General features: G+C 48.0%; 1 protein-coding gene and 2 long non-coding RNA genes across 6 annotated transcripts in view; 2 read left to right on the top strand and 1 right to left on the bottom strand.

Annotated features, from left to right (window-relative positions):
* Positions 1–1,849: 1,849 nt before the first annotated feature.
* The window catches only part of LOC310690621 (la-related protein 6-like), a 166,408-nt gene continuing 142,245 nt past the window's right edge, over positions 1,850–26,012 (bottom strand). For 3 of the 4 annotated variants that reach the window (XM_083469969.1, XM_083469967.1, XM_083469968.1), the window contains 3 exons: positions 8,855–9,025; positions 6,437–6,650; positions 1,850–3,498 (listed from right to left, as the gene is read on the bottom strand). In XM_083469969.1, coding sequence (XP_083326095.1) covers positions 2,386–3,498; positions 6,437–6,650; positions 8,855–9,015 — 1,488 coding nt within the window. In that variant the 5' untranslated portion in view covers positions 9,016–9,025 and the 3' untranslated portion in view covers positions 1,850–2,385. The remainder of the gene's footprint in view (positions 3,499–6,436; positions 6,651–8,854; positions 9,026–26,012) is intronic. The other variant, XM_083469970.1, reaches the window with a different exon arrangement.
* LOC310690877 overlaps positions 4,519–26,012 on the top strand; it is a 237,370-nt gene continuing 215,876 nt past the window's right edge. Inside the window, exon 1 of the long non-coding RNA XR_014518242.1 lies at positions 4,519–4,576. This is a non-coding gene — a long non-coding RNA (uncharacterized lncRNA). The remainder of the gene's footprint in view (positions 4,577–26,012) is intronic.
* On the top strand, positions 15,095–18,725 carry LOC310690914. Its single transcript, XR_014518281.1, has 2 exons — positions 15,095–15,342; positions 18,050–18,725. It is a non-coding gene; the product is annotated as an uncharacterized lncRNA (long non-coding RNA).

A 26,012-nucleotide genomic window follows, 5' to 3' on the forward strand; every position in this document is an offset into this window, starting at 1 on the left:
GGTCCTGAATGGGGTAACTGTGCCCCTGAAGGACCAGGTGCGCAGCCTGGGAGTCATTTTGGACTCACAGCTGTCCTTGGAGGCGCAGGTTAATTCTGTGTCCAGGGCAGCTGTCTACCAGCTCCACCTGGTACGCAGGCTAAGACCCTACCTGCCCGCGGACTGTCTCGCCAGAGTAGTGCATGCTCTAGTTATCTCCTGCTTGGACTACTGCAACGCGCTCTACGTGGGGCTACCTTTGAAGGTGACCCGGAAACTGCAATTAATCCAGAATGCGGCAGCTAAACTGGTGACTGGGAGTGGCCTCTGGGACCACATAACACCGGTTCTGAGAGATCTGCATTGGCTTCCAGTAAGTTTCCGAGCACAATTCAAATTGTTGGTGCTGACCTTAAAAGCCCTAAATGGCCTCGGTCCAGTATACCTGAAGGAGCGTCTCCACCCCCATCGTTCAGCCCGGACACTGAGATCCTGCGCCGAGGGCCTTCTGGCGGTTCCCTCATTGCAAGAAGTGAGGTTACAGGGAACCAGGCAGAGGGCCTTCTCGGTAGTGGCGCCCGCCCTGTGGAACGCCCTCCCATCAGATGTCAAAGAGATAAACAACTACCTGACATTCAGAAGACATCTGAAGGCAGCCCTGTTCAGGGAAGTTTTTAATATTTAACGCTGTATTGTTTTTAACACTTGATTGGGAGCCGCCCAGAGTGGCTGGGGAAACCCAGCCAGATGGGCGGGGTACAAATAATAAATTATTATTATTAATTATTATTATTATTATCATCACAGTTCCTGCTTCAGCCCCCAACCCCAGAAGTTAGATCTCCAATTGGGGTTGTGCTGGAGATGAACGCCTCTTGCCTCTAAATGCAAGCGTAGGGACAAAAAAAAAAAAAAAAAAAGCCAGCGAATGGCTTCCCTTTGCTCCCTCCAACTTCCAGAACTAATCAACAGCGGGCGGAGAAAAGCCTCAGCAATATGTAATATAGTGGGAGGGCAGCAATTCAAGTGTGAAAATCGGGGTGTGTTCCAAGAATATCAAAGCGTCCTTAAGTTTCATCTGCAAAACGTTTGGTAACCATACGCTTGGCTGAATTAAAGAGATGGCAATGTACTAGAGCCGTGGTTCCTAACCACACGCCCCACAGGGGGTGCAATTTGATTTGGGGGGGCAATTCGAGAATGAGTTATTATTAACAGTGGTTTGTTTGTTTTTTGCATTTCTTATGGTTCTAGGGGCCTCATATACAGTATAGAAATATCGTATTTTTCACTCTATAAGATGCACCAGACCATAAGATGCACCTAGTTTTTGGAGGAGAAAACAAGAAAAAAAATATTCTGAATCTCAGAAGCCAGAACAGCAAGAGGGATCGCTGCGCAGCGAAAGCAGCAATCCCTCTTGCTGTTCTGGCTTCTGGGATAGCTGCGCAGCCTGCATTCGCTCCATAAGACGCACACACATTTCTCCTTGCTTTTTAGGAGGGAAAAAGTAGTCTTATAGTGCCAAAAATATGGTATATATTGGGATAGGCACATTTAAAAAGTTAAAATCAGAATGTACACGGTGGTCTTTTCGGTGCCTGCTAAAAACATTCTTATTTAGACAAGTCCACCAAGAAGCTTAGAAAGTTGGAGGCAATTTTATTACTTTAACTTTTGTATGTTTCAGAGGACGGCAGTGAGTTCCCCCTCCATTTTCTTGCTGTCGTTTTGTAAACCGCTTTTGAGTTTTCTTGTGCTCAAGAGCGGTGCATAAATCTCACGATTTCCATAGACAAAAAAACAACAACAAAGAGAAACGAAGCGATCATGTCCACACCCTTTTTTTAATTGACTGTTTTTTTAAAAAAAAAAACAGCAGATCCATCACCAATTTCTCACAGCAACACGAGGCAAGCATTCAAAATCTCATCTTATGCACAAACCTGCCGGCATCCATCAAATCTTAAGCCATTCACACTCCATATTCATCGTACCATGCAACCAATCCAGAAGGTCAAGTTCCAAAAACACACACAGAAACGAAGGCGTCACGGGGAAGGGGAAGGTTGGATGGAGACCAACGGCACCTGAGTCAGAGAGATAGTCTTGAAAGCAGAGGTGCAAGTTGAGAACCCCACAAAGCGCCAAAACCACACGAGGCATGAGGGGAGGGGGGAGGGTAAAGAGAGAGAGAGAGAGTCCAAAGAGGCCAAAAAAGGAGGAGGAAAACCAAGCTGGGGGAGATTCAGAAGAAGTCTACATGGTGTCTGTGCAAGACAGTTCTCCACAGCACAGACACACTCTCGGGTGCCTCTCCTTTGACCCCCCCAGCCCAGAAATGCTACCTGCTCCCCCCCCCGTAAGCATATATTAAGTTGACCCACCCCCAAAGGCTCGTAAAGTTTAGTGCCGCAAAACAGACTTCCCCCGCCCAATCGTGTTGTAGAAGCCCCTGGTGCCATCCGGGCCTTGAGGACGCCGAATCACTTTCAGCCGGGCATGGAGTGATTCAGGCACCCTTTTGGAAGCGGGCGCTGAGCTCAGGGGCTCCGGTTTCAGGGAGGGGAGCTGCTGTTGCTGCTGCTGCTGCTGCCTGCAGGCTGGTCCTTGCTGCTTTGGGGGCCACAGAACCCCCACGCCGAGCCCGCTCGTCTCCCAGCAGGAATTGGGCGGCTTCTGCAACCCGCAAGGGCCGTTGCTGGGCTTGGGCGCGGAGAGAGGAGGGAAGCAGAGCGGCCACGACAGCGGCTTGTGCAGGAGCGGGCGAGGGCCGGCGCAGGGCATGCTGAAGAAATTGGGCTTGAAGGCCTGGCCAGCAGAGGTGCAGAAGCCAGCAGTGGGCCAGACCGGAGCAGAGAGAAAGTTCGGAGGCAGGATGGGAGTGGATACCGGCGTGCCGTCGGACTCGGTCGATGAGCTGTAGAAGGAGTCTTCAAAGGCAAGCGGAGGGCCGTCAGGCAACGCGCCGGTCCACATCCTTGGTTTCTCAGCCTCCTCGGCCTCCTCACCGTCTTCCTGACTGGTCACGCTCTTCTTCTTGGAGCCCCTTCCAGAGAGGCTAACCACCTTGATGGCGTCCCCATTCAGGGAGGAGGGAGCAGTTTGGCTGCGAACCAGCTCCTCAAAAGCCTTCCGGGTGCTTTCCAAGCTGTCGTACTCCACCACGGCGCAGCACTTGGTCAAGAGCTCTGGGTACCGCGATGAGCACTTGCTGACATCCGAAGGGAGCTTCTTGCCAGGCCGCAGGATGCGGATGGAGGCGATGTCACCGAAGGGGCTGAACAGCTTGGTGATGTTGTTGAGGAAGGTCATCTGGAACTGGAGAGAGCTCTGGGTAGCCGGCTCATATGGAAGGACGTTCCAGGCCAGCAGCATCTTGCTCGAAGGGATGTTCACCAGATGTTCGGGGACGGGGGTCTTCCTGCGCACCTTCGTCCCTTCCTCGTTGACCTCCAGCAGCTCCGAAAACTGCAGGGCATAAAGGGTCACTCGCCAATCTCTGGTTAAATATTTCACCTGGTTAAAAAAGAGAGGGGGAAGTAGAAGAGAAAGAGAGGCAGTTTTGCATGCTTTAAAGTAATAAAATTATTAATTATTATTATTATTATTTATTTGATTAGATTGATTGAATTTATATACCGCTCTATACCCGGAGGTCTCAGGTCGGTTCACAGAATGAAATCAAAATATAAAACCACAAAATGCATAATCAAAATAAGAACAACTGCCCAATAACACCCCCTCCCGAAATAGCAAAGTTTTTAATGTTTGATGTCTTACTGTGTTTATTTGCGTGGACAGGCGGAGACCCCCACAAACCCCAGGCAAACCCCAAGTGGAATAATGACACCTGACAACGTGTTATGGTATTAAAATTGGCCACAACTTTATTAAACTTTCAGATGTAGGAAGACCTTGGCTTAGGCATTGGGCGAAGATTTGGAGCCGACTAAGGACTAACAGGTAAGCTACACCCTCTATTGTGAGTGTGGGGCGGTCATAACTCTACCTGACCAACTCCCCTGGCAACGCCCCGCCCCCAGCTGGGATTGGTTAATTGTCGAAGCTAGGCGGAAACCACCAGGTACCCAGCTGGGGGGGGGCCGAAGCCAGGCTACATTGCCGGAAGTCTCATAGTCAGGGGGGGGGCTGTGCACGACCACGCAAAAGCCACCCCCCAGTTAATGTGGGGAGCGGCCATTGCTGGGGCAACCCAGTCAGATGGGTGGCATATAAATAATAAATTGCTATTATTATTGTTGTTGTTGTTGTTGTTACCCGCTCATCTGACTGGGTTGCCCCAGCCACTCTGGGCAGCTTCCAACACATACAGTATACAAACAGAATAAAACGTCAAACATTAAAAACTCCCCGATACAGGGCTGCCTTCAGATGTCTTCTAAAAGTTGGATAGTTCTTTATCTCCTTGACATCTGATGGGAGGGTGTTCCACAGGGCAGGTGCCACTACCAAGAAGGCCCTCTACCTGGTTTCCTGTAGCTTCACTTCTCAGAGTGAGGGATGGAGCTGTGCAAATACAGTGGTACCTCGCAAGACGAATGCCTCGCAAGACAAAAAACTCGCTAGACGAAAGGTTTTTCCGTTTTCGATTTGCCTCGCAAGACGAATTTCCCTATGGGCTTGTTTCGCAAGACGAAAACGTCTCGCGACTTTGTTTCCTTTGTCTAAAAACAAAGACATGTTTTGTTTATAAAGTTAATTTATTTTCCCTTCAGTTTTTGAACTGCTCTTTACAGTATGTGTGACTTTAAAGAGCAGTTAATAAACTGTTGTTGTACCAAATTTGGCTTTGTTTGGACTTTTTTTGACCATAGGAACGCATTAATTGATTTTCAATGCATTCCTATGGGATTTCGTGATTCGCAAGACGAAAAATTCGCTAGATGACAAAACTTGCGGAACGAATTAATTTCGTCTTGCGGGGCACCACTGTATTATTATTATTTGCACAGCTCCATCTTCCTCAGGCACAGCTTGCTAAACATGTGATCACTGCCACAGAGCTATGTGGCTTGGAACAGAGCATACATTGGACACAGAGTCAGACCTTCCAGCTTAGCATAGTCTGTACTGAGCTGCAGTGGCTCTCCAGAGATTTGGAACAAGAGTCTTTCCTCTTGGAAATTGCAAGGGATTGAAGCTGGGATCATTGCCATGCAAAGCGGTCGCTTGGCCACTAAGCTACAGCCTCCTCCCCTCAAACTGCCCGAAGACAGAGGTCCATAGCTGTCAACGTTTCCCTTTTTTAAGGGAAATTCCCTTATTCCGAATAGGATTCCTCGCAAGAAAAGGGAAAAGTTGACAGCTATGCAGGGGTCGCAGCTTTGACCTTGGGATCCAAACGCATGCAAAAAATGGAAGCAACAAGAAATACCAACGAAAGAAGAGTGGCAGATGAAGATGATGGACTCTGTGCAACTGACGAAGCTGACCGGAAAAATCTGAAACCAAGGTGATCAAACTTTCCAAAAAGACCAGAGTAAATTGATACAATACCTGAAGGACCATTGTAAGCAGTTAACAACACTAGCATGGTTGTAAGAAGACTTGTAATGATAGTTGTCACTGCCCTTTATTAATTTAAAAATTGTGATACAGTGGTACCTCAGGTTACAGACACTTCAGATTACATATGCTTCAGGTTACAGACTCCACTAACCCAGAAATAGTGCTTCAGGTTAAGAACTTTGCTTCAGGATGAGAACAGAAATCGTGCTCCAGCGGCACGGCGGCAGCAGGAGGCCCCATTAGCTAAAGTGGTGCTTCAGGTTAAGAACAGTTTCAGGTTAAGAACGGACCTCTGGAAAGAATTAAGTACTTAACCTGAGGTACCACTGTATTCTGAATGAGTGAAATGTAAAATAGAAAATGTATAAATGCTATGAAATACAAATGAATTTTTAAAACTGTGAGGCGGGAGGGAGGGAAGTTGAGAGGCTCATATGAGCAAAAGAAGTGGATAATGAAGATGTGTTTAAATATTGTAAAATGGAAAATTAATCAAAATATTATATACTGTATTTTTTGCTCTATAACACGCACCAGACCATAACACGCACATAGTTTTTAGAGGAGGAAAACAATAAAAAAATATTCTAAACGAAATAGTGGATATATGATTTTGTGGTTCATGCTGTGGCCACAGACATGTGATCTGACAGTGAGTTTGGAGTAGCCCAATGCAAAAATCCTGAGGATCCATGTGGATCCATGCTTTGTAACCACGGAGGAGGGAAGGAAGGGGAACCATGGATCCTCTGCTCACGACTGCAGCAGATCCCCCGCCCCCCCCGCCAGCCGCAGGCATTCGCTCCATAACACGCACAGACATTTCCCCTTACTTTCTAGGAGGAAAAAAGTGAGTGTTATGGTGCAAAAAATACGGTATATTAAAAACGCATGCTGCTCCGCCCTCCCACCACGAATGCCTTACCTTTTTGAAAGATGTCAGGAGCTTAATGCTGACGAAGCCCAACCTGTTCTTCTGCACGTGCTTCAGGAGGAAGGCATCTTTCGACAGGTTCTCATCAGAGAGGTAGAACTCCACCTGCGAGACGATCCTTCTGATCAGCTGCAAGTCGGGCGTGGGGCAGTGGCTGCTCTCAAAGAGGTCCAGGCTGAGGAGGTCGCTCAGGTCATAGGGGCTGCTAGCAGGAGGAGAGTGAAGGGGGGGGGAACCACACACAGAATTACTGCCAGCAGGTCAAAAGCGTGAGCAGATTCACATTGCTTCAGTCATAAGAGCAGAAGATACAGCGCTAGTTCAGGTTACAGGCGCTTCAGGTTACAGAATCCACTAACCCAGAAATAGTACCTCGGGTTAAGAACTTTGCTTCAGGATGAGAACAGAAATTGTGCGGCGGTGGCAGGAGGCCCCATTAGCTAAAGTGGTACCTCAGGTTAAGAACAGACCTCTGGAACGAATTAAGTTCTTAACACGAGGTACCACTGTACCTGGCAGATCAGACCAAAGGCCTATGCCCAGCATTTTTTTGTTGGGGGTGGTTTTGGGTTATTATTATTATTATTATTATTATTATTATTATTATTATTATTATTTTACTTTGACAAAGTAATAATAATAAATAAACAAGAAAAAAATGTGCACGCCACCCCTGAGACCATTCCATTGTAACTATCCAACCTCCCAAAATTTCAGCGCCTCTTGTGATGGTTTGACCCCTTTCTGTTTTAACGGTACAAATTCTACAGACACCTTCCATATCTCCTCAAAATTGTTTCTCCTGCGTATTCCCTGTCTTACCTTAATGGCACACCCCACATAATCACAAGCGGCAGCACACGCACACCATTTGAACGGCAATGACCACCAACTTGGGGGAGGGGGCCAGCTCCCTCAAATATTTTATCGGGGGGCCCAAAGGGACCTTGGCCCCAAGGAGCTGGCTCCTATGCTCCTCAGCTTTGGTTCCCCTCAGACTCAGAGGCAGTTTAGGGGAGGGCAACCGGTTCACCCTCACTGGGCACCGGGCCGAGTGGGAGCTGCAACAACGAGGAACAACGGAAGGCGAGAGTCCGGCGGAGGGCGGGATTTTGGCATTTCACACTGCACCGCTGAAATTTTAAAGCCTGAAGTCCGCCACTGTTCCCCCCCCCCCACATTGCACATTACATTTTTGAGATGCAGCGACTGGCACTGTACACAATATTCCAAATATTGGTTGCCCTGCAAATTCTAGATGAAAAGCAACAACTCCAACTGTTGTAAGCTTTCTTGACAGTTTCATGATTGTTCTAAAGCCAACAGACCCTCTGAGCTCTTGTTTAAGAGATTTTTCTGCTTTGAGCAGGGCTTATTCCCTAGACCAGAGTTTCCCAAACTTGGGTCTCCAACTGTTTTTTTCAGACTACAGCTCCCATCATGCCTAGCTTGCAAGATCAATGGTCAGGGATGATGGGAATTGTAGTCCAAAACCAGCTGCAGACCTAAGTTTGGGAAACACTGGTCTACTTTGAGAGAAGGCCATCGATTTCCCCCTCAGCCTAGAGAGGCTTTCTCAACCTTGGGTCCCAAAAGTTGGCCCGACCAGTGGCGTAGCGTGGGTTGTCAGCACCCGGGGCAAGGCAAGTAATTTGTGCCCCCTAACCCGTGGATTTGCGCCCCCTAACCCGTGGATTTGCGCCCCCTAACCCTAACCCCCAGATGTTGCGCCCGGTGCGGCCGGCCCCCCCTGCACCCCCCACGCTACGCCACTGGGCCCGACTACAACTCTCATCATCCTTAGCTAGCAGGACCAGTGGTCAGGGATGATGGGAGATGTAGTCTAACAAGCTCTGGGGCCCCAGATTGAGAGGGCACCACTTCTGCGCACCACTAGGATCGTGACAGCTAGAGCAACAGCCTGTCCACTTGCTCGCAACAGGGATAAGAGAGAGAGAAGGTTTCAAGGCAGCCTCAAGAAGCAGTATCTCCAGAGGAGGACCATTGAGGAACTTGACTTGGGATGGACGCAGGTGGTGCTGTGGTCTAAACCACTGAGCCTCTTGGGCTTGCAGATCAGAAGGTCAGCGGTTTGAATCCCCCGTGACGGAATGAGCTCCCGTTGCTCTGTCTCGGCTCCTGCCAACCTAGCAGTTCGAAAGCACGCCAGCGCAAGTAGATAAATAGGTACTGCTGTGGCAGGAAGGTAAACAGGGTTTCTGTGCACTCTGGTTTCCTTCCAATTGCGCCAGAAGTGGTTTAGTCCTGCTGGCCACATGACCCGGAAAGCTGTCTGTGGGCAAACCCCGGCTCCCTCGGCCTGAAAGCGAGTTGAGCGCCGCAACCCCATAGTTGCCTTTGACTGGACTTAACCGCCCAGGGGTCCTTTACCTTTACCTTTCTACTTACCCATCCAGAGTCTCTGCCAGCTCCTCTTGGGTCAGCAGAGGGAAAGACCTGTTGGTGCGAGGGAAGAAGTGGAGAGTGGAGTACGGGCCGCCCTGGACCGGAACCGGACTGCTGCGCTTCAGGTGGGAGGCCAAGGCCATCTCAGGATTGCACAGGGCCATCACCCTTCATCTGTTGAGATGGAGAAGAGGGTGGGTGGGGTGGGGAGTCACACAACAGGACAGCCCTCCAACAAGACTCCCCATGCCCAGAAGATCATGGGGAGCACCTGGAAAAACAACCAAACAGGTAGAGCGTGAGACTCAATCTTGGGGTCATGGGTTCGAGTCTCACATTGGCCAAAACATTCCTGCTTCATAACCCTCCTGGTCACTTCCAGCTCTGCAGTCCTATGATCAAACGCTTCCTGCAAGGCTCCCAGTGTATGCTATAGGCCAGGCATCCCCAAACTCGGAGCCAGTGTGGTGTAGTGGTTAAGAGCAGTCGACTCGTAATCTGGGGACCCGGGTTCACTTCCCCGCTCCTCCACATGCAGCTGCTGGGTGACCTTGGGCCAGTCACACTTCTCTGAAGTCTCTCAGCCCCACTCACCTCACAGAGTGTTTGTTGTGGGGGAGGAAGGGAAAGGAGAATGTTAGCTGCTTTGAGACTCCTTCGGGTAGTGATAAAGCGGGATATCAAATCCAAACTCCTCCTCCTCCTCTTCTCCTACTTGTCCGCAGACTGTCTCACCAGAGTGGTGCATGCTCTGGTTATCTCCTGCTTGGACTACTGCAACGCGCTGTACGTGGGGCTACCTTTGAAGGTGACCCGGAAACTGCAATTAATCCAGAATGCAGCAGCTAGACTGGTGACTGGGAGCGGCTGCTGAGACCACATAACACCGGTCTTGAAAGATCTACATTGGCTCCCAGTACGTTTCCGAGCACAATTCAAAGTGTTGGTGCTGACCTTGAAAGCCCTAAACGACCTCGGTCCAGTATACCTGAAGGAGCGTCTCCACCTCCATCGTTCTGCCCGGACACTGCGATCCAGCGCCAACGGCCTTCTGGCAGTTCCCTCGCTGCGAGAAGCCAAGTTACAGGGAACCAGGCAGAGGGCCTTGTTGGTAGTGGCACCCGCCCTGTGGAACGCCCTCCCACCGGATGTCAAAGAGAAAAATAACTACCAAACTTTTAGAAGACATCTGAAGGCAGCCCTGTTTAGGGAAGCTTTTAATGTTTAATAGGTTATTGTATTTTAGTGTTCGGTTGGAAGCCACCCAGAGTGGCTGGGGAAACCCAGCCAGATGGGCGGGGTATAAATGATAAATTATAATTATTATTATTATTATTATTATTATTATTATTGGACTACAATTCCCATCATCCCTGACCACTGGTCCTGTTAGCTAGGGATCATGGGAGTTGTAGTCCCCAAACAGCTGGAGGTCTGAGTTTGGGGATGCCTGCTATAGGCAATATCAGTTTCAAGTCAGTTCAGCTGCTCAGCTTTAAAAAAGAGCAACACCATCAAAAAGTTACTTTCAGCTCTGGATTGGGACGCGAATTAAGGTTTTAAAGCAACCGAACTGCTATGCATTAATATACAAATACAGACTTTTTTAAAAACAACCTCTTTTTTTGGAGAAGGAGATAAAGAATAAAGGGGAGTTGTTTTACAATCGTGAAGGCAGGAACTGGAAAATCTTCAGACTTTCCTCATTGAGAAGCGAAAACAAACTGAGAGCACCGGCTGGAAGGCTGGGAAAATAACGTCCAGCAAAGCGAGGAATAATTGAATAATGTAGATTGAGCATTTGACTATTTTGAAGAAATAATTGTATACACAACTGACAGGCGGATAGCTGGAGGTCTTTATTTCTCTCTCTTTACTTTTATCTCCCTTGGGTGTTTATCATTATTCTTATATTATTGCTCTCTCTCTCTCTCTCTCTCTCTCTCTCACTCACTCACACACACACACACACACACACCCTCTCTCTCTCTCTCATTGTACTTTGGTAAGAACAGCAAACAGAGGAAGGAAAAGGACAGTTTGAGAGCCTGTAAGAAGAGGGGGATGAGCCCAGGTGAGAGCTGGGAGGGCACACCTTCCTCTGTAGGGGATGAAAGTTAAGATGAGGAAGGATCTTGTCGTTTCTTTTTCTGTTCCTTCTTCCTTTATTTCGTTTCTTTACTTCCTGTAGATTGGTTTGTTTCTTTTATTGTATTGCGAAAACTTGCCAAAAAAAGAAGCAGCAGCTACTTTCAACACCTGTGCAAAGCTACAATTGTGAGGGGACTTGGAGGCAGAGGTGATAAAGCAGTGACAGTCAACCCATTTCACTTCTCTATCTAAAGTCATCCCTTAATTGCTGTTCTGCCACTCTTTGCAACAATTTCAAGTTCCTAGTCCTTAACAGTCAAGGCCTCGTCTCCCCCCCCCCCATTCACTTCCCACAGGCCCCTCAACTTGCACACCAAGCCTCCTATCCCTCACTTCCTTTTTTCATGTATAATTTTTATTAAATTTTCTGTTTTACAATTTAGAATATTCGTTTAAGCAACCTTAAAATGCCAATGACTTCCTTTCTTCTCTTTCCATGGTTCATTTTGCATATCATAAATCCCTGCAAATTTTACATAAACTAAACCATTAAGTCATCCATTATTACATCCATCAAAACTTGAATTTATCGTAATACTACCAAGGTTTTCAAGTGTACACAATTCCCCCCCCCCCATATATTCAATAAACATTTTCCTATCTTCTTTAAAGGTATGTTGTTCTTGTTCTCCTATTCTATATGACATCCCCCACTTCCCAATACTCAAGTACGGGTTGCTAGTTCCAGAAAAGGCACTCTGCGTATGCCTAAAGACACATGTTTCCATTTTGCCCTTCTGCTTGTCTCCCTATCCTAACTGAATCAATCCAGGAGGTCAAGAATGAGTGTTGTCCTTAAGTCTCTTTTCAGGGTACCCTCCTGCTGCCAATTGAGAGACCATTTTAAAAGCCAAATAATAAAAAGAAACACAAACATCCCAGAGCCAATATGGTGTGTGGCAGGCGCTCTGGAATATACATTTCAACCCTAACCCACCCTTGCAACTATAACAGTTCAAAAGCAGCTTTACCTAGATTCAAAGAACTCCTGCCAATGAGAGTCGCTCCAGGAGACTTTTGACTTCTTCGACTTTCCAAATTGGAGGTTCAGGGAAAAGGAAGGAAGGGGGGAAACAGAGACAAGGGCTACAGAGTGATGGGTGGAGAGCAAAGCCTCTGTACTGCCAGGAAGCACGTTCTTAAGAGAGAAAGCAGCTCCATGAGGGGCAGAGGGGAAAAATCAGGTGGTGGCGCTTGAAAATTAAGGCAGCAAGAGGAGAAGGAGGAATGGCCTAAACAGAGATCTGCAGGTGAAGTCAATCTCCATCATCAGGTTCAATAGTTAACAGCTGAAACAAGGGAGCTTTGTGTGAGGAGACACATCAGTTTTCTCCTGGGCATGTTTACTCAGGGTCTCTCCAGACTGATGTGGGGGTTTTGTGGCCAGTATTTCCTGCAGCATAGCACTGATGCACTCAATAATAGTGCACAAGTTGTGAATTTATTCTGCAGTGCTTCCCTAATGCTTTCACACTGTGGCCATGTTCACAACATTGCGTGGACAGGCGGAGTCCCCAGATCCTGCACGGTCCCCCCGTCATGTGGAATAACGACTCAAGACAACGTGCTATGGGATTAAATTGGCCACAACTTTATTAAATTTCAAATGTGGGTAGACCTTGGCTCAGGCATTGGGCGTTCTCCCTCCCCGGTCCCCAGCCGGGGACCTAGGGAGCATCAGGGTTATCCGGTGTGTGTGTGGGGGATGGGCCGGCTCTGGAGAACATATGTTCAAGCAGAGATGGCCGCCCCCGTAACGCCGACGCCGCAGGAGAGAGCAATGACGACCTTTCGGTGTACGGCCAAAGCCTCCCTTCAGAAAACCCCTTTAACAGGGAACCCTGGTATCGCCGCCGCAAAGAGGAAGATGGACAAAAGGATTCCGCCCAAGGCCTGATACCGCCAAAGTTGTGACGTTTTGCTACGGGAAAGGCAAAACCTGCCAATGCAGGGAAATTCCTTTCCGGCCCTTTAACAGCGACCTTAACGTAGCAGCGCCCGCATACCTGTGAAGAAAAGTTAACCTGCAAAACCTGTGAAGACAAGTTAACCTGCAAAATAAGACATTAACTGAGGGTGGGTAGGGTGGGAGAAGCTCTGGAGCCAAGTGAGGATTCCTAGGTAAGATCCTCCCTCTATTGTGTGGACAGGTAATCCCTCCCCTACCTGGCCTGGTCTCCTTGGCAACGCTTCCCCCAGGTGGGATTGGACAACTGACTGAGGTAGGCGGAGACCTCCAGGTATCACACCTGAGGGAAGGCAAAGCCAAGCCTATGCTGTTGGGGCCACTCCAGATCTAGGGGCTGCACGCGTCCACGCAAAGGGCGCCCCCCGTTTTAAGCGGGGAGTGGTCATTATGTTTGAAACCCTCTGATACCACCATTAAACAGTCGTGGCTCCCCACACCCCAACCCAAATTTCTGACAGAATAGGGGGCTGAACATTGTTTAGCGGCCCCTTTTCCCCTCACAGAGCTACCGCTCTCTGAGTGGTTTCACAATCTGTCCGTCTTCACAGGGAACTCTGGGAATTGTGGCTCTGTGAAGGGAAAAGGAATCTCCTAACAATGCTCAGCACCCTTAACAAACTACTGCTCCCAGAATTCTTTGGGGGAACCCATGGCTGTTTTAAAGCAGTATTTTTGTTGGCATCCGTCTGTCTCTAGAGTAGGCATGGCCAAACTAGGCCCTCCAGCTGTTTTGGGACTACAACTCCCATCATCCCTAGCTAACAGGACCAGTGGTCAGGGGTAATGGGAATTGTAGTCCCAAATCAGCTGGAGGGCCAAGTCTGGCCACGCCTGCTCTAGTGGCAATGGAGTGCGCCTCTGCGGGTGAACATAAACTATTGGAGAATCACAGCACCTGCTGTGGCTGCAGAGACCAGTGATTTGTAACCGCTGCCTCCTGTGTTGGAATTGGTTCTGCCTTCCCCAAATGCAAAGCTTGCTTTAAAGGTAAAGGGACCCCTGGCCATTAGGTCCAGTCGTGGCTGACTCTGGGGTTGTGGCGCTCATCTCACTTTACTGGCCGAGGGAGCCGGCGTACAGCTTCCGGGTCATGTGGCCAGCATGACTAAGCCGCTTCTGGAGAACCAGAGCAGTGCACGGAAACGCCGTTTACCTTCCCGCCAGAGCGGTACCTATTTATCTACTTGCACTTTGACGTGCTTTCGAACTGCTAGGTTGGCAGGAGCAGGGATTCGAATCACCGACCTTCTGATCGGCATGTCCTAGGCTCTGTGGTTTAACCCACAGCGCCACCCACGTCCCACAAAGCTTGCTTTATGGTGGTGCAAAATGTGTTTAATTGGGTTGTTTCTATCCTTAGATGTGTATCACTTGCTGAAATCCGTCTGTCTCGAGAGTCAATGGAGTGCGCCTCTGGGGGTGAAGTCAAACCACTGCATGAACAGCACTAAAGTGACCTACCGGGGGCGCAAGCCTGCGCAGTGTGTCTGGAGGTCCTAGGCTGCCCAGACGACAAGACTCCCTCTTGGCCTCGCTGGTGTGTCCAAAGGAAAACAGAGCAATACTTTTGGCACCAGGTTGGCTGCAGGAGTTGCTGGAAGGAGGTGTGCAAGCCACCATCCAACTTCCTGAGGGAGTCGACTCTGGATTTGTATAGGGTTTACTTCAGGCTTCCTCAACCTCGGCCCTCCACTTGTTTTTTTTGGCCTACAACTCCCATGATCCCTAGCTAGCAGGACCAGTGGTCAGGGATGCTGGGAACTGTAGTCTCAAAACATCTGGAGGTTGAGGAAGCCTGGTTTACTTCTTAGTCTTCCCGCCCCGCAAAGATGTCCTGCAAGGCAGCAGATATGGATTCATCCCCAGGGTTTTCTCCTGAAGCCTTTTCCATGAATGGGTATGGTAAAGCTAAAGGACCCCTGGACGGTTCAGTCCAGTCAAAGCTGACTATGGGGTTGTGGTGCTCATCTCGCTTTCAGGCTGAGGGAGCCTGGGGGGGGGGAGGGAAAAGGATGATATGTTTCTGGGTGATATGTTTTGTTTTAATTTTGAATAAAAAAGTTATTTTTTAAAAAAGAAAGAAAAATATGGTAAATTGGTCAGTTAAGCCAGATTACTTCGTATGCTGTCGGCGAATTTTTGTTGTTGTCTTGTTGGGCTGTGTATGTGATAAAGGGGAACCAAATCGGGGTGAATGTGTCTTCATCTATTTGGCCCCGTGTCAGTTTCAGTTTATTGGTTAGTTTTTCTAATGCTGTTTCTCATACTATTTGATACCATTGGTCTATGCTTACTCCTGACAGGTCTCTCCAGTGTCTGGCTATGATGCTTCTGGCTGCTGAGAGTAGAAGGGTGATGAGCTCTTTATGATGTGAGTGCGCATTATTATCTTGGAAGACCCAAAAACGCACACATACATACCCCCCTCACTGTCCTCCCTTTATATAGAGTCCATGACGTATAGCCACGCAAAGGCGGTGATCGCTCAAAGATTAAGGGATATAGATTAAGGAGGACATAGCCCGTGTGAAACCTGGGTTGTTTCTGGGGGAGCAGTTGTATCGGGCTGCTCCAGCTCGCTACCTGGCGGATATCCACTACGTGGGATACCGCAGACTATTTACTGTGGCTAGGCTGAATGTTCTTGACTCGGCGGTCCTGAAGGGAAGATATGGAGGAGTCCCATATGACCAGAGATTATGCCACTGTGCATTGGGTGAGGTAGAATCCACAGAGCACATTTTACTGAACTGTCCCAGCTACAACGATTTAAGACAGTATCTTATAACTCCATACTTACCCCAGCTCAGTTCCCGACAAAGAGGAAAGCAGACAGCATATCTGCTAAATAAGTCTTCTGGGAAAACAACTTTGTCAGTGGCTAAATTTCTTTTCCTGGCACTCAAGTGTCGGAAACGTATAACTGAATGCCTTGATGTGGGTTATTTGTGAGAGGTCTAGTACTGTGGCCCTACCTTATTTATGTACCCCTATGATGTTATAGTTTATAATTATTGTGTTTTATTTCTGACTATCAGTCGAATAAAGGATATTGATTGATTGATACCCCCCTCATACACAAAAACAAATCTCACTACAGCCAACCAAAGATAACCAACCATACCCTAGGCTACGCCCAACCTCCTTCAGCACCAAGGAAATACAACAAGCGAATAGTAAGAGAACCCACACAACTGACGCTGACCCACACAAAACCCCACACATACACTAAGTAGAATAGAAGCTTTGCCACCCCACCCAACCCACCATTCCCCCTCCCCTTCTCTTCCCCTTTTCTTCCTAACCTAACAATGTATGTGACACTAATGTCTCACAACAAATGAAACTGATCTGTAGAAAACACAACTTGAAAAAAGACAATGCACGTATTTTTGTAAACTAAGAAATATTTAATAAAAAATATATTTTAAAAGAGGGATGCGGGTGGCGCTGTGGGTTAAACCACAGAGCCTAGGACTTGCTGATCAGAAGGTCAGCGGTTCGAATCCCCGTGACGGGGTGAGCTCCCGTTGCTCAGTCCCAGCTCCTGCCAACCTAGCAGTTCGAAAGCACGTCAAAGTGCAAGTAGATAAATAGGGACTGCTCTGACGGGAAGGTAAACGGCGTTTCCATGTGCTGCTCTGGTTCGCCAGAAGCGGCTTAGTCATGCTGGCCACATGACCTGGAAACTGTCTGCGGACAAACGCCGGCTCCCTCGGCCTATAGAGCGAGATGAGCGCGCAACCCCAGAGTCGGTCACGACTGGACCTAATGGTCAGGGGTCCCTTTACCCTTTATATTTTAAAAACAAGTCAGTTGGTGAGTTGATCTAATGGAAAACGAAACTGCATCTTTTCTTTTAAGCAAATGCTTCCAGGAACTAAGACTGTGCCTGTTTGACCTTACGATCATTCAGGGACTGCGTTCTTAATTGTTCGTTGTTGCCATAGAAAGAAAAGTAACTGGCGTTGCTATAAATCAGCCGGGGCAGATGTACATTGTAATCCAAGACGTCTGGAAGGAACCACCTTGGTGAAGACAGTTACGAATAATTAAACCTCAACATTTTAATAGCTATATGTAGCATAACTCTCATATTTTAAGAATATCCGTTTATGCACGTATATTTAAAGCCTGATCATATTCATCGAACCGTTGCAATTTGTTTTTAGGAAAGCCTGACTTGATTATTCACTAAACAAAAAAGCCTATATTTTAAGGACCAAAATAAAGGGAAACAATGTCAAATGAACCCCCCAGGTGGAAATAACAGGGCATGCACCTAACTTTTCTAAATCCAGTTTGTTGATTGGAAAACTATAAAATCAACAGGGACACCCCCCCCCGGTATAATTTACCCCCCAAATCAGTCCTTTTTATGCCATACATAATGAGCGCCGCAGACAGATGTGATTTCTGCCACTTTCTCTCTAGCACACAATGGGCTCAAATCAGTGTTGGACGGGAGCCTCAATCTTTATGTATGGCAAATGAGACAATAAAGGTTTCATGCTGGATAAAAGGAGCCCATGTTGGGCCAGTTTGATCAAGTGTGAAATTGTGCCATTGCCGAACCAGTTTGGTGACTTGCAAAATTGTCTTTTTCTCTCCCCTCTAATAATTCCACCCCCCTCCCATGAAGCCATCCCTCCTACACACACACACACACACACACACACACACACACACACACACAAACTTCCCCCGCCTTGACTTCGAGGTTCACGTCGGGCTTTGGGCTTTGGCAGGTACAATTATAGCTTCTCTCGTTACATTTCTTTAAATACCGATGATTTTTCAAAGCACCCTCAAAAAGAAATAACATAAAGGGAGACAATTAAACAGCCAACATCCCAAAGGTTTTCATTAACTGTGACTCGCCAGAGTTATATGTGAGCTTGCGTTACCATAGATACAGTTGCTGGAGTTATTATGGTCCCAGGTTTGGGCTTATTTGGTGTTATGCGCCGGCTCGTGTAATATAAATATACACTTGTGCGCAAAGATATGTTTCTCCTTCTGTCAGTCCCATCTGCCGCTACCTGGCCCCGAAATGATGTTCTTGTTTTCTTGTCTAGGAGAGACAAGATGGGAGTGGGGCGGTGGAGAACGAGCCAGAATGCAAAACCAGAAGAAGAAAACTGAACAGGAAGAGGAGAAACAGATGCCAATGGACATCTGCTGGACAGGAAAAAAATGGAAAGAAACAGCTAGTTGGCAACCCTCCCCCCTCAAACCACTCCCCAGATGTTGGAGGGGACTGAAATAAAACTTGGGTGTCTTTTATTTCATTATTTATTTTTAAACATTTCTATTGATGCTTTTGAATTATGGTGCTGGAGGAGACTCTTGAGAGTCCCATGGACTGCAAGAAGATCAAACCTATCCATTCTCCCTACATCTGAAATTTAATAAAGTTGTGGCCAATTTTAATCCCCATAGCACATTGCCTTGAGTCATTATTCCGCTCGGGGGTCGCCTGGGGTTGGGGGGACTCCGCCTGTCCACACACAAAAAAACACACTGTCTTGGCAGCTTCGTGCGATCCACTGTCCTCCTTTGCAACTTGGCAACCTTTTATCATGTATTTGTGCCATGGAGATTGTACAGGAAATCCAACTCAAACACAGAGGGCTGCAGAGGGGATTATTGATCTAATTTGTATTTTCACATCCTTTATTAATCTTTGGTCATGCTTAAGTTTCCTAAGCAATGCACCTGCTGGGCTGCATTTTCCTTCATTCAAGTTTCTGGGGAAAAAAGAAACAGGTGAACACAATTTCTCCTGCTCTGGAGGCCAGGGCCCGAACCAAAGGATTCAAGTTGCAAGAAAACCCTATGATTCTTCCTGAGATCCATCTTGATTAGGGGTGGAAAGATTTCTTTCCGCTTCTCATTTTTCCAATCTTAAATTCTGTTCTCCACATCTCTGCAGCAATTTGTGTTTTTAAAAAAACTTCAGCATTTTAATGTGATCTCTCCTAATCGACACATTCTTCTATACAGTTTCTAAATGTACGCATTTTTGCGGTTTCTCCTGAATGCATTTCTGTATGTTATTTTCACTAATATACAGTGGTGCCCCGCAAGACGAATGCCTCACAAGACGGAAAACTCGCTAGACGAAAGAGTTTTCCGTTTTGGAGGTGCTTCGCAAAATGAATTGCCTGTGGGCTTGCTTCGCAAGACATTTTCGAGTTCCTGCGGGTTCCCCACCCTTTTTCTAAGCCGCTAAGCCGCTTATCAGCTGATCCGATAAGCCGATAAGCCGCTAATAGCGCTAATCCGCTAATCCGTCAATGGGCTTGCTTCGCAAGACGAAAAAACCGCTAGACGAAGAGAATCACAGAACGGATTCTTTTCGCCTTGCGAGGCACCACTGTATTCATTTGGGGGGGCCCACACTTTCACTTAATATATGCAATTTTGTAAACATCGCTTGCTGTCGGAGAAATGCATTCCTAAATGTGGATAAGCGCAAACATTGAAAGATGGCTGTGTTTTGGTTCTCACATTGTTCCAGGAAGGGTGGATTTGAAAGGGTCAGCTTTAAAGGCAAACTGAATCCAATCACTGCCCCACCCCTAACCTTGGTAGCGACTGTTAGAATTCCTGCTCCATGATTGCAGTCATGGGATTTTTGTCTACCACATGACAGTATATGTTTTGACTCCACAGAGTGGGAAGTGACGGAGTCAGGATGTTTGTGTTACTGTGTTTCGTGAAGTGGGACTATTGTCCTTTGCTCTTTTTCTTTTTGCTGTCTGATGCTAGGGAGAAAGGGAGCCATGTTGCAGTGCTCCGTGTGTGTTTATATGTAAATAAAGTAGATTAGCCAAAATGCTGAGTTGCTGAGGTCTGTTATGCATGATGCCCAAACTCTGCAGATCCCTAAGTGTGCCGGTGTCGGTTGGCATCGGTCGCTATGATGTTCGGGCTGAAGAAAGCTTTTGAAGCTCCCGAACGATCGACCAGGAGGGAGAGAACATGCCAGTCGTGCATGTGTCTCTGCCAGGGTCCTACTCAAGTATAGGCCGAGCTCCTGACAGCGACTGGCCCTCCACGTTCCAATTCCAAATTCTAAAAATGAGTCCGTTCCTACAGTGACATTCTGCTACTCCAACCCCACAATACCTAGAACAGAGTGGAGGGCTGGGTGAGGAGTCATACTTTGTTTTGCTAAGAGACTCCAGTGCAGCCTAATGTCTGGGATGGGGTGTGGGTGTGTGGGTGTGTGGGTGTGTGGGTGTGTGGGTGAGAGAGAGAGAGAGAGAGAGAGTGAGTGAGAGAGAATATGCCAAAATGGTGGGAGGAAGAGCAGGGAAGATGAGGAAAAGAGGTTCAGAACACAAAAAAGTGTTCAAGCGGGACCTTTTGTAGCTCTGAACTGACCGCCTCGCTGGGGCGATGCTGGGCTGCTGTTAAACACAGACCTTTTTTGCGTAACAAGCATGCCGTGCTTATAATTCCACCTTGGCTACCAGGTGTTATTTTAAATGCGACTTCTGCTTCCCAGAGCTGCAGTAATTGGACAGCTCACAGGAAGAACGGCAAATGCATACGGCACAAACTGCCACCAGGCTGTGACACTCCTGAGATACACACACACACACACACACACAGAGAGAGAGAGAGAGAGAGAGAGAGAGAGAGAGAGAGAGAGAGAGCTCTCTTCTACCCAATGCTATTGCAGTACAAAGGGGAATAGGAGGTGGCTTTCCCAAACTTTACTAGGTCTGTTTTTGTCACATGTCAAAACTGTCATCGATGCTGTCCACCGAGTACACACACTTGTGAGTGTGCTTGCTGCCATTTGAGAGGCATTCCACTTTCAACCAAAAACATACCACCACTGTTTAATGGCAGCGTTCGCACTCCTTTAATGGTTAGGAGCCTGGCTAAGTGCCAGTGAAGAAGAGGAAGAAGAAGAGTTTGGATTTGATATCCCGCCTTTCACTCCCCTTCAGGAGTCTCAAAGCGGCTAACATTCTCCTTTCCCTTCCTCCCCCACAACAAACACTCTGTGAGGTGAGTGGGGCTGAGAGACTTCACAGAAGTGTGACTGGCCCAAGGTCACCCAGCAGCTGCATGTGGAGGAGCGGAGACACGAACCCGGTTTCCCAGATTACGTGACTACCGCTCTTAACCACTACACCACACTGGCTAGTGGTCTAGGGGCTGGCCTTGCAGAATTATTTGGTTTTATTTGGAGGGGTTTTTTTTAGTGGGGGAGAAATGAATGCACAACGGGAGCCTTAGACAACACTGCCCACCCCCACCCCCCGAGCATCAGGGCTAGGATCATACTTGAATTTACAGCATACACTGCCCAATAATAGTAAGATATCTGGGCAGTGTACCATAAAACCAACAACAACCTACATGCTCTTCAACATAGCTTGGAGACACGCTTGTTTTATTCACTCTTAAGATGCAGTTGTTGTTTAGTCGTTCAGTCGTGTCCAACTCTTCATGACCCCATGGACCAGAGCACGCCAGGCACTCCTGTCTTCCACTGCCTCCCGCAGTTTGGTCAGACTCATGCTGGTAGCTTTGAGAACACTGTCCAGCCATCTCGTCTTCTGTCGTCCCCTTCTCCTTGTGCCCTCCATCTTTCCCAACATCAGGGGCTTTTCCAGGGAGTCTTCTCTTCTCATGAGGTGGCCAAAGTATTGGAGCCTCAGCTTCACGATCTGTCCTTCCAGTGAGCACTCAGGGCTGATTTCCTTCAGAATGGAGAGGTTTGATCTTCTTGCAGTCCATGGGACTCTCAAGAGTCTCCTCCAGCACCATAATTCAAAAGCATCCGTTCTTCGGCGATCAGCCTTCTTTATGGTCCAGCTCTCACTTCCATACATCACTACGTGGAAAACCATAGCTTTAACTACCGTATACGGACCTTTGTTAGCAAGGTGATGTCTCTGCTTTTTAAGATGCTGTCTAGGTTTGTCATTGCTTTTCTCCCAAGAAGCAGGCCTCTTTTAATTTCGTGACTGCTCTTAAGATAGCATAACCAAATTCGGCATGATGGTTCCCGAGATTGAGAAGTAGGTTTCTGCCTGTGTTTGCATAGAATTTGTATTGAATCAAGATGGCAGAAAGAACCTCTCAAAGCCACACTGATTTTAACCACTGGTTTCAGCAATGTGTCTGTTGTTGCTGCTGCTGTTTTCTTGGAATTCCAAAGCAAAACTGATAGCAAAACAGAATATGAGCACCTACCACTTAGAAATTAAGTGGGCCCATGCTGTTCCCCGCTGTTTGTGCCTGGATGTGGGTTTCAAAGCCAAATAAAACAAACGAGGCCTGTCAGCCTTTCCCTCCCCTGCCAGAAGAAACTAACAAGGGAGCTATGTGTGTCTGCCTGGGATCCTTCCCTTCCCAGGTCGCTTTTTCAAAGTTCTCCACTACCTCAAGGCACTAATCAAAAGGTAGGCAGCGACTGACTGCTCTCCCGTTTGCAAACTCGGTGCTGAAGGCAGCTCCCCACTCTGCGCCCCCCGCCCAAGGCAGCAGGCCTCAAAGGATTGCTAGACACGGCTGGCCTCATTAGGGAAACCTGCAGACAGGCACAGCCGCAGTATGGGTGAGGCACCCTGGGCTGCCAGTGCCACCTAATGAGGCGCCCGGACTCCAAGGCACCCTGCTGACACTGACAGGGCTGCAGAAAGGGCGCTTTGCCACCTTTCTCTTGTTATTGTTACTGGGTTGTTGTTTTTTAAGCGAGTGAACGCGCAGCATAATGTCAGTTGAGCTAATTTTCTAGGTAACTGTGCAGAATACCTCCCTCCGCTCTGAGGGAGACAGGGAGGCACAAAGCCTAGATACCCTGAAGCTATTACGCCTCCTTCACAGATGCAGGCCGCCATCTTTTCTTCCCTTCCTTCCCTTTGTTCTTTCCATACTACAGGGTTACAGGTGCTTCAGGTTACAGACGCTTCAGGTTTCAGACTCCGCTAACCCAGAAATAGTACCTCGGGTTAAGAACTTTACCTCAGGATGAGAACAGAAATCGTGCGGCAGCGGGAGGCCCCATTAGCTAAAGTAGTACCTCGGGTTAAGAACGGACCTCCAGAACAAATTAAGTTCTTAACCTGAGGTAGCACTGTACAAGCTGCCAGGGCAACGTACAACTGGGAAACGTGAAGCGCCATTAAAAATAATTCAAATAAGCACCAGTCAAATAAGCAAAGTCCTGTCAGCGTAAAAAGGCCTTTAAGAGATGCCTGGGAATCAAAGGCTTTGGGAAGGAGGCATCCTGTCAGAGGCCTGGCTTCTGCCTGGCTTAGTGAGGGAGGCATGATGTCACACACACCATGTCAGCCCCCCATCACCTTGAAAGCTGGTGCCTCTGGCCTTGTTCACCTATGAAAAACACGCCACTGTCCCTAACCAATCCTACATGTATAAGTGGGGACGGCATTCTTTCCCGCCTCAAATATGACGATCAGATAGGCACTGAGATTTAGTGGATGCTATCTCAGCGAGGCTTTGAATCAACTTTATGCCACCATCCTTTTTCCCCATAGTTGCCTTTGTGGTGCCTCAGAGGGAGTTCTCACAAAACGAAAGCACCTCTCATGCCCACAAAGGGAGGAATCAGACGTGTAATCACAATATGCCCATAAATCAATCCATATCACTTTTAACCAACATTTGATTATTTATGAAGCAGCTAGCACCATTAGCCCTAGCACAGAGCAATTAGACGGATAAAGCCCTTTAATAAAAGCTTTTACCCGTAGAAAGTGGCTTTCAAACATTCCGGCTTCGTATGGACTTGTTTACCACCAAAGCCACTGCGGAGAATTCTGGGAAACATTCTCCGGGAAAGCACACAAACACACACACACTGTATCTGGAATATGCTTTGTGAACAGAGGATGCGGCCGCTACTCTTCAGCAGCAATGTGGAGGGATGGCCCATAACATTTAGCTTGGTAAAAAAAAAAAAAAGGTAAAGGACCCCTGGATGGTTAAGTCCAGTCAAAGGCAACTATGGGGTTGCGGTGCTCATCTCACTTTTCAGGCCGAGGGAGCCGGTGTTTGTCCACAGACAGCTTTCTGGATCATGTGGCCAGCATGACTAAACCACTTCTGGTCTGGCACAACAGGACACCATGGCGCAAACCAGAGCACATGGAAACGCCGTTTACCTTCCCGTCGCAGTGGTACCTATTTATCTGCTTGCACTGGCGTGCTTTCAAACTGCTAGGTTGGCAGGAGCTGGGACGGAGCAACGGGACCTCACCCCGTTGTGGGGATTCGAACTGCTGACCTGATTGGCAAGCCCAAGAGGCTCAGTGGTTTAGACCACAGCACCACCCACATCCTTGGCACACAAAGCTAGGTACATAGAACTCAAGGCTGGCCAAGTTATTTTGGCACCTGAGGCAGATCATTCTACAAACGGCTCTTTCTGAGAGTAAAAAAAATTAAAATACAAGCGTTAATAGTGCGGGGAAGGGTCACAGCTCAGAGGCTGAGCATCTCCTTTGCATGCAGAAGGTCCCAGGTTTGACTCCTGGCGTCTCCCAGCATGGCTGGGAGAAATGCGCGTCTGAAACACTGGAGAGCTACTGCCAGTCAGTGTGGACAATACTAAGGTCAGTGGACTGATGGTCTGACTCCATCTAAGGCAGCTGTCTATTGAAACGGGTGATGTGAAAGGAAGAGTTGAGAGGTGTCAGGCTTCAGGGAATCCGATCCCTCCCGCAGTGGGCAGCCAATAATTAAATAAACAAGAAGAGTTCTTACCAAGTCTTTTATTCAATATTCACAGAGAGAGGCCTCTCTTGCAGTAATGGCATTGCTCTGAGTAAAGACCCACCCCCTCAGTCTCTCCTATTATATGTCATTCCTATGGTGGCTGATTTGTGCCTTCTGCCTCTGCGTTTTCTGTTCTCCTACTTTCAATTCCCACCATGTTCTGGGAGAGGAGGGGTCTGGCATGCTTTCTAAGGACAACGAGTCAGTCAGCTGTCTCTCCCCTGGTGCTTCTTCTTCAAATACAGTGGTGCCTCGCAAGACAAAAATAATCCGTTCCGCGAGTCTCTTCGTCTAGCGGTTTTTTCGTCTTGCGAAGCAACCCTATTAGTGGCCTAGCGGATTAGCGCTATTAGCGGTTTAGCAGCTATTAAAGGCTTAGCGGCTTAGCGGCTAAAAGGCTATTAGCGGCTTAGCGGCTTAGAAAAAGGGGGGGGGAAACGGGGAAAAATCGGAACACTCGCAAGACGTTTTCGTCTTGCGAAGCAAGCCCATAGGGAAATTCGTCTTGCGAAGCAGCTCAAAAATGGAAAACCCTTTTGTCTAGCGGGTTTTCCGTCTTGCGAGGCATTCGTCTTGCGGGGCACCACTGTATTTCCCAGCTTCTCCCTTCTGCAGCCTCTGAATTATGACCGTCTGCCAACTCCTGTTCTAAATCTATACTGTCTCCCTCTTCTCTGGCAGGTTCAGGCTGAGGAGGTGGTATCCACCATTCCTCCCCCTCCTCTGCCCAGTCCCTGACAAGGGGCTATCAAAGAATGGACAAGCAGCTGAGAGAGGACATGTCAGGGCCAATGGGTGTGGCCCCCACTGTAAGTTATAAATGGACAAGGGCTGCAGGTGCTTCAAAAGGCATGCCATTCCCTCTTGTGGAAGAATCCCCGCATCCTTTTCAATAGAGGGAGGGGCTGTGGCTCAGAGGTGGGGCATCTCCTTTGCTTGCAGAAGATCCCGGGTGCATTGCAGAGGGTTGGACTAGATGACCCTTGGGGGTCCGTTCCAGCGCCATGATTCTATGATTCAGTCCCTGGCACCTCCAGTTTAGGGCTCCTGTCTGAAACCTTGGACAGCAGCTTCCAGTCTGCATAGAGAATTCGGAGCTAGAGGAAGCAGGAGAGAGTCCTATGTTCCTAAATAACCGATTGCCGCCCTTTCGCAACACCTTAAGCCAGCTGCCTGAGACTGTCTGTGCAACACGGGGAAAGATGTGTACAGTCATACCTCATGTTATGTTTGCTTCATGCTACGTTCTTTCAGGCTACGTCCCGTGGCAAC

This window comes from Podarcis liolepis (genome assembly GCF_965112155.1).
Source record: "Podarcis liolepis genome assembly, chromosome: 13".
NCBI classification, from domain to species: Eukaryota; Metazoa; Chordata; class Lepidosauria; order Squamata; family Lacertidae; genus Podarcis; species Podarcis liolepis.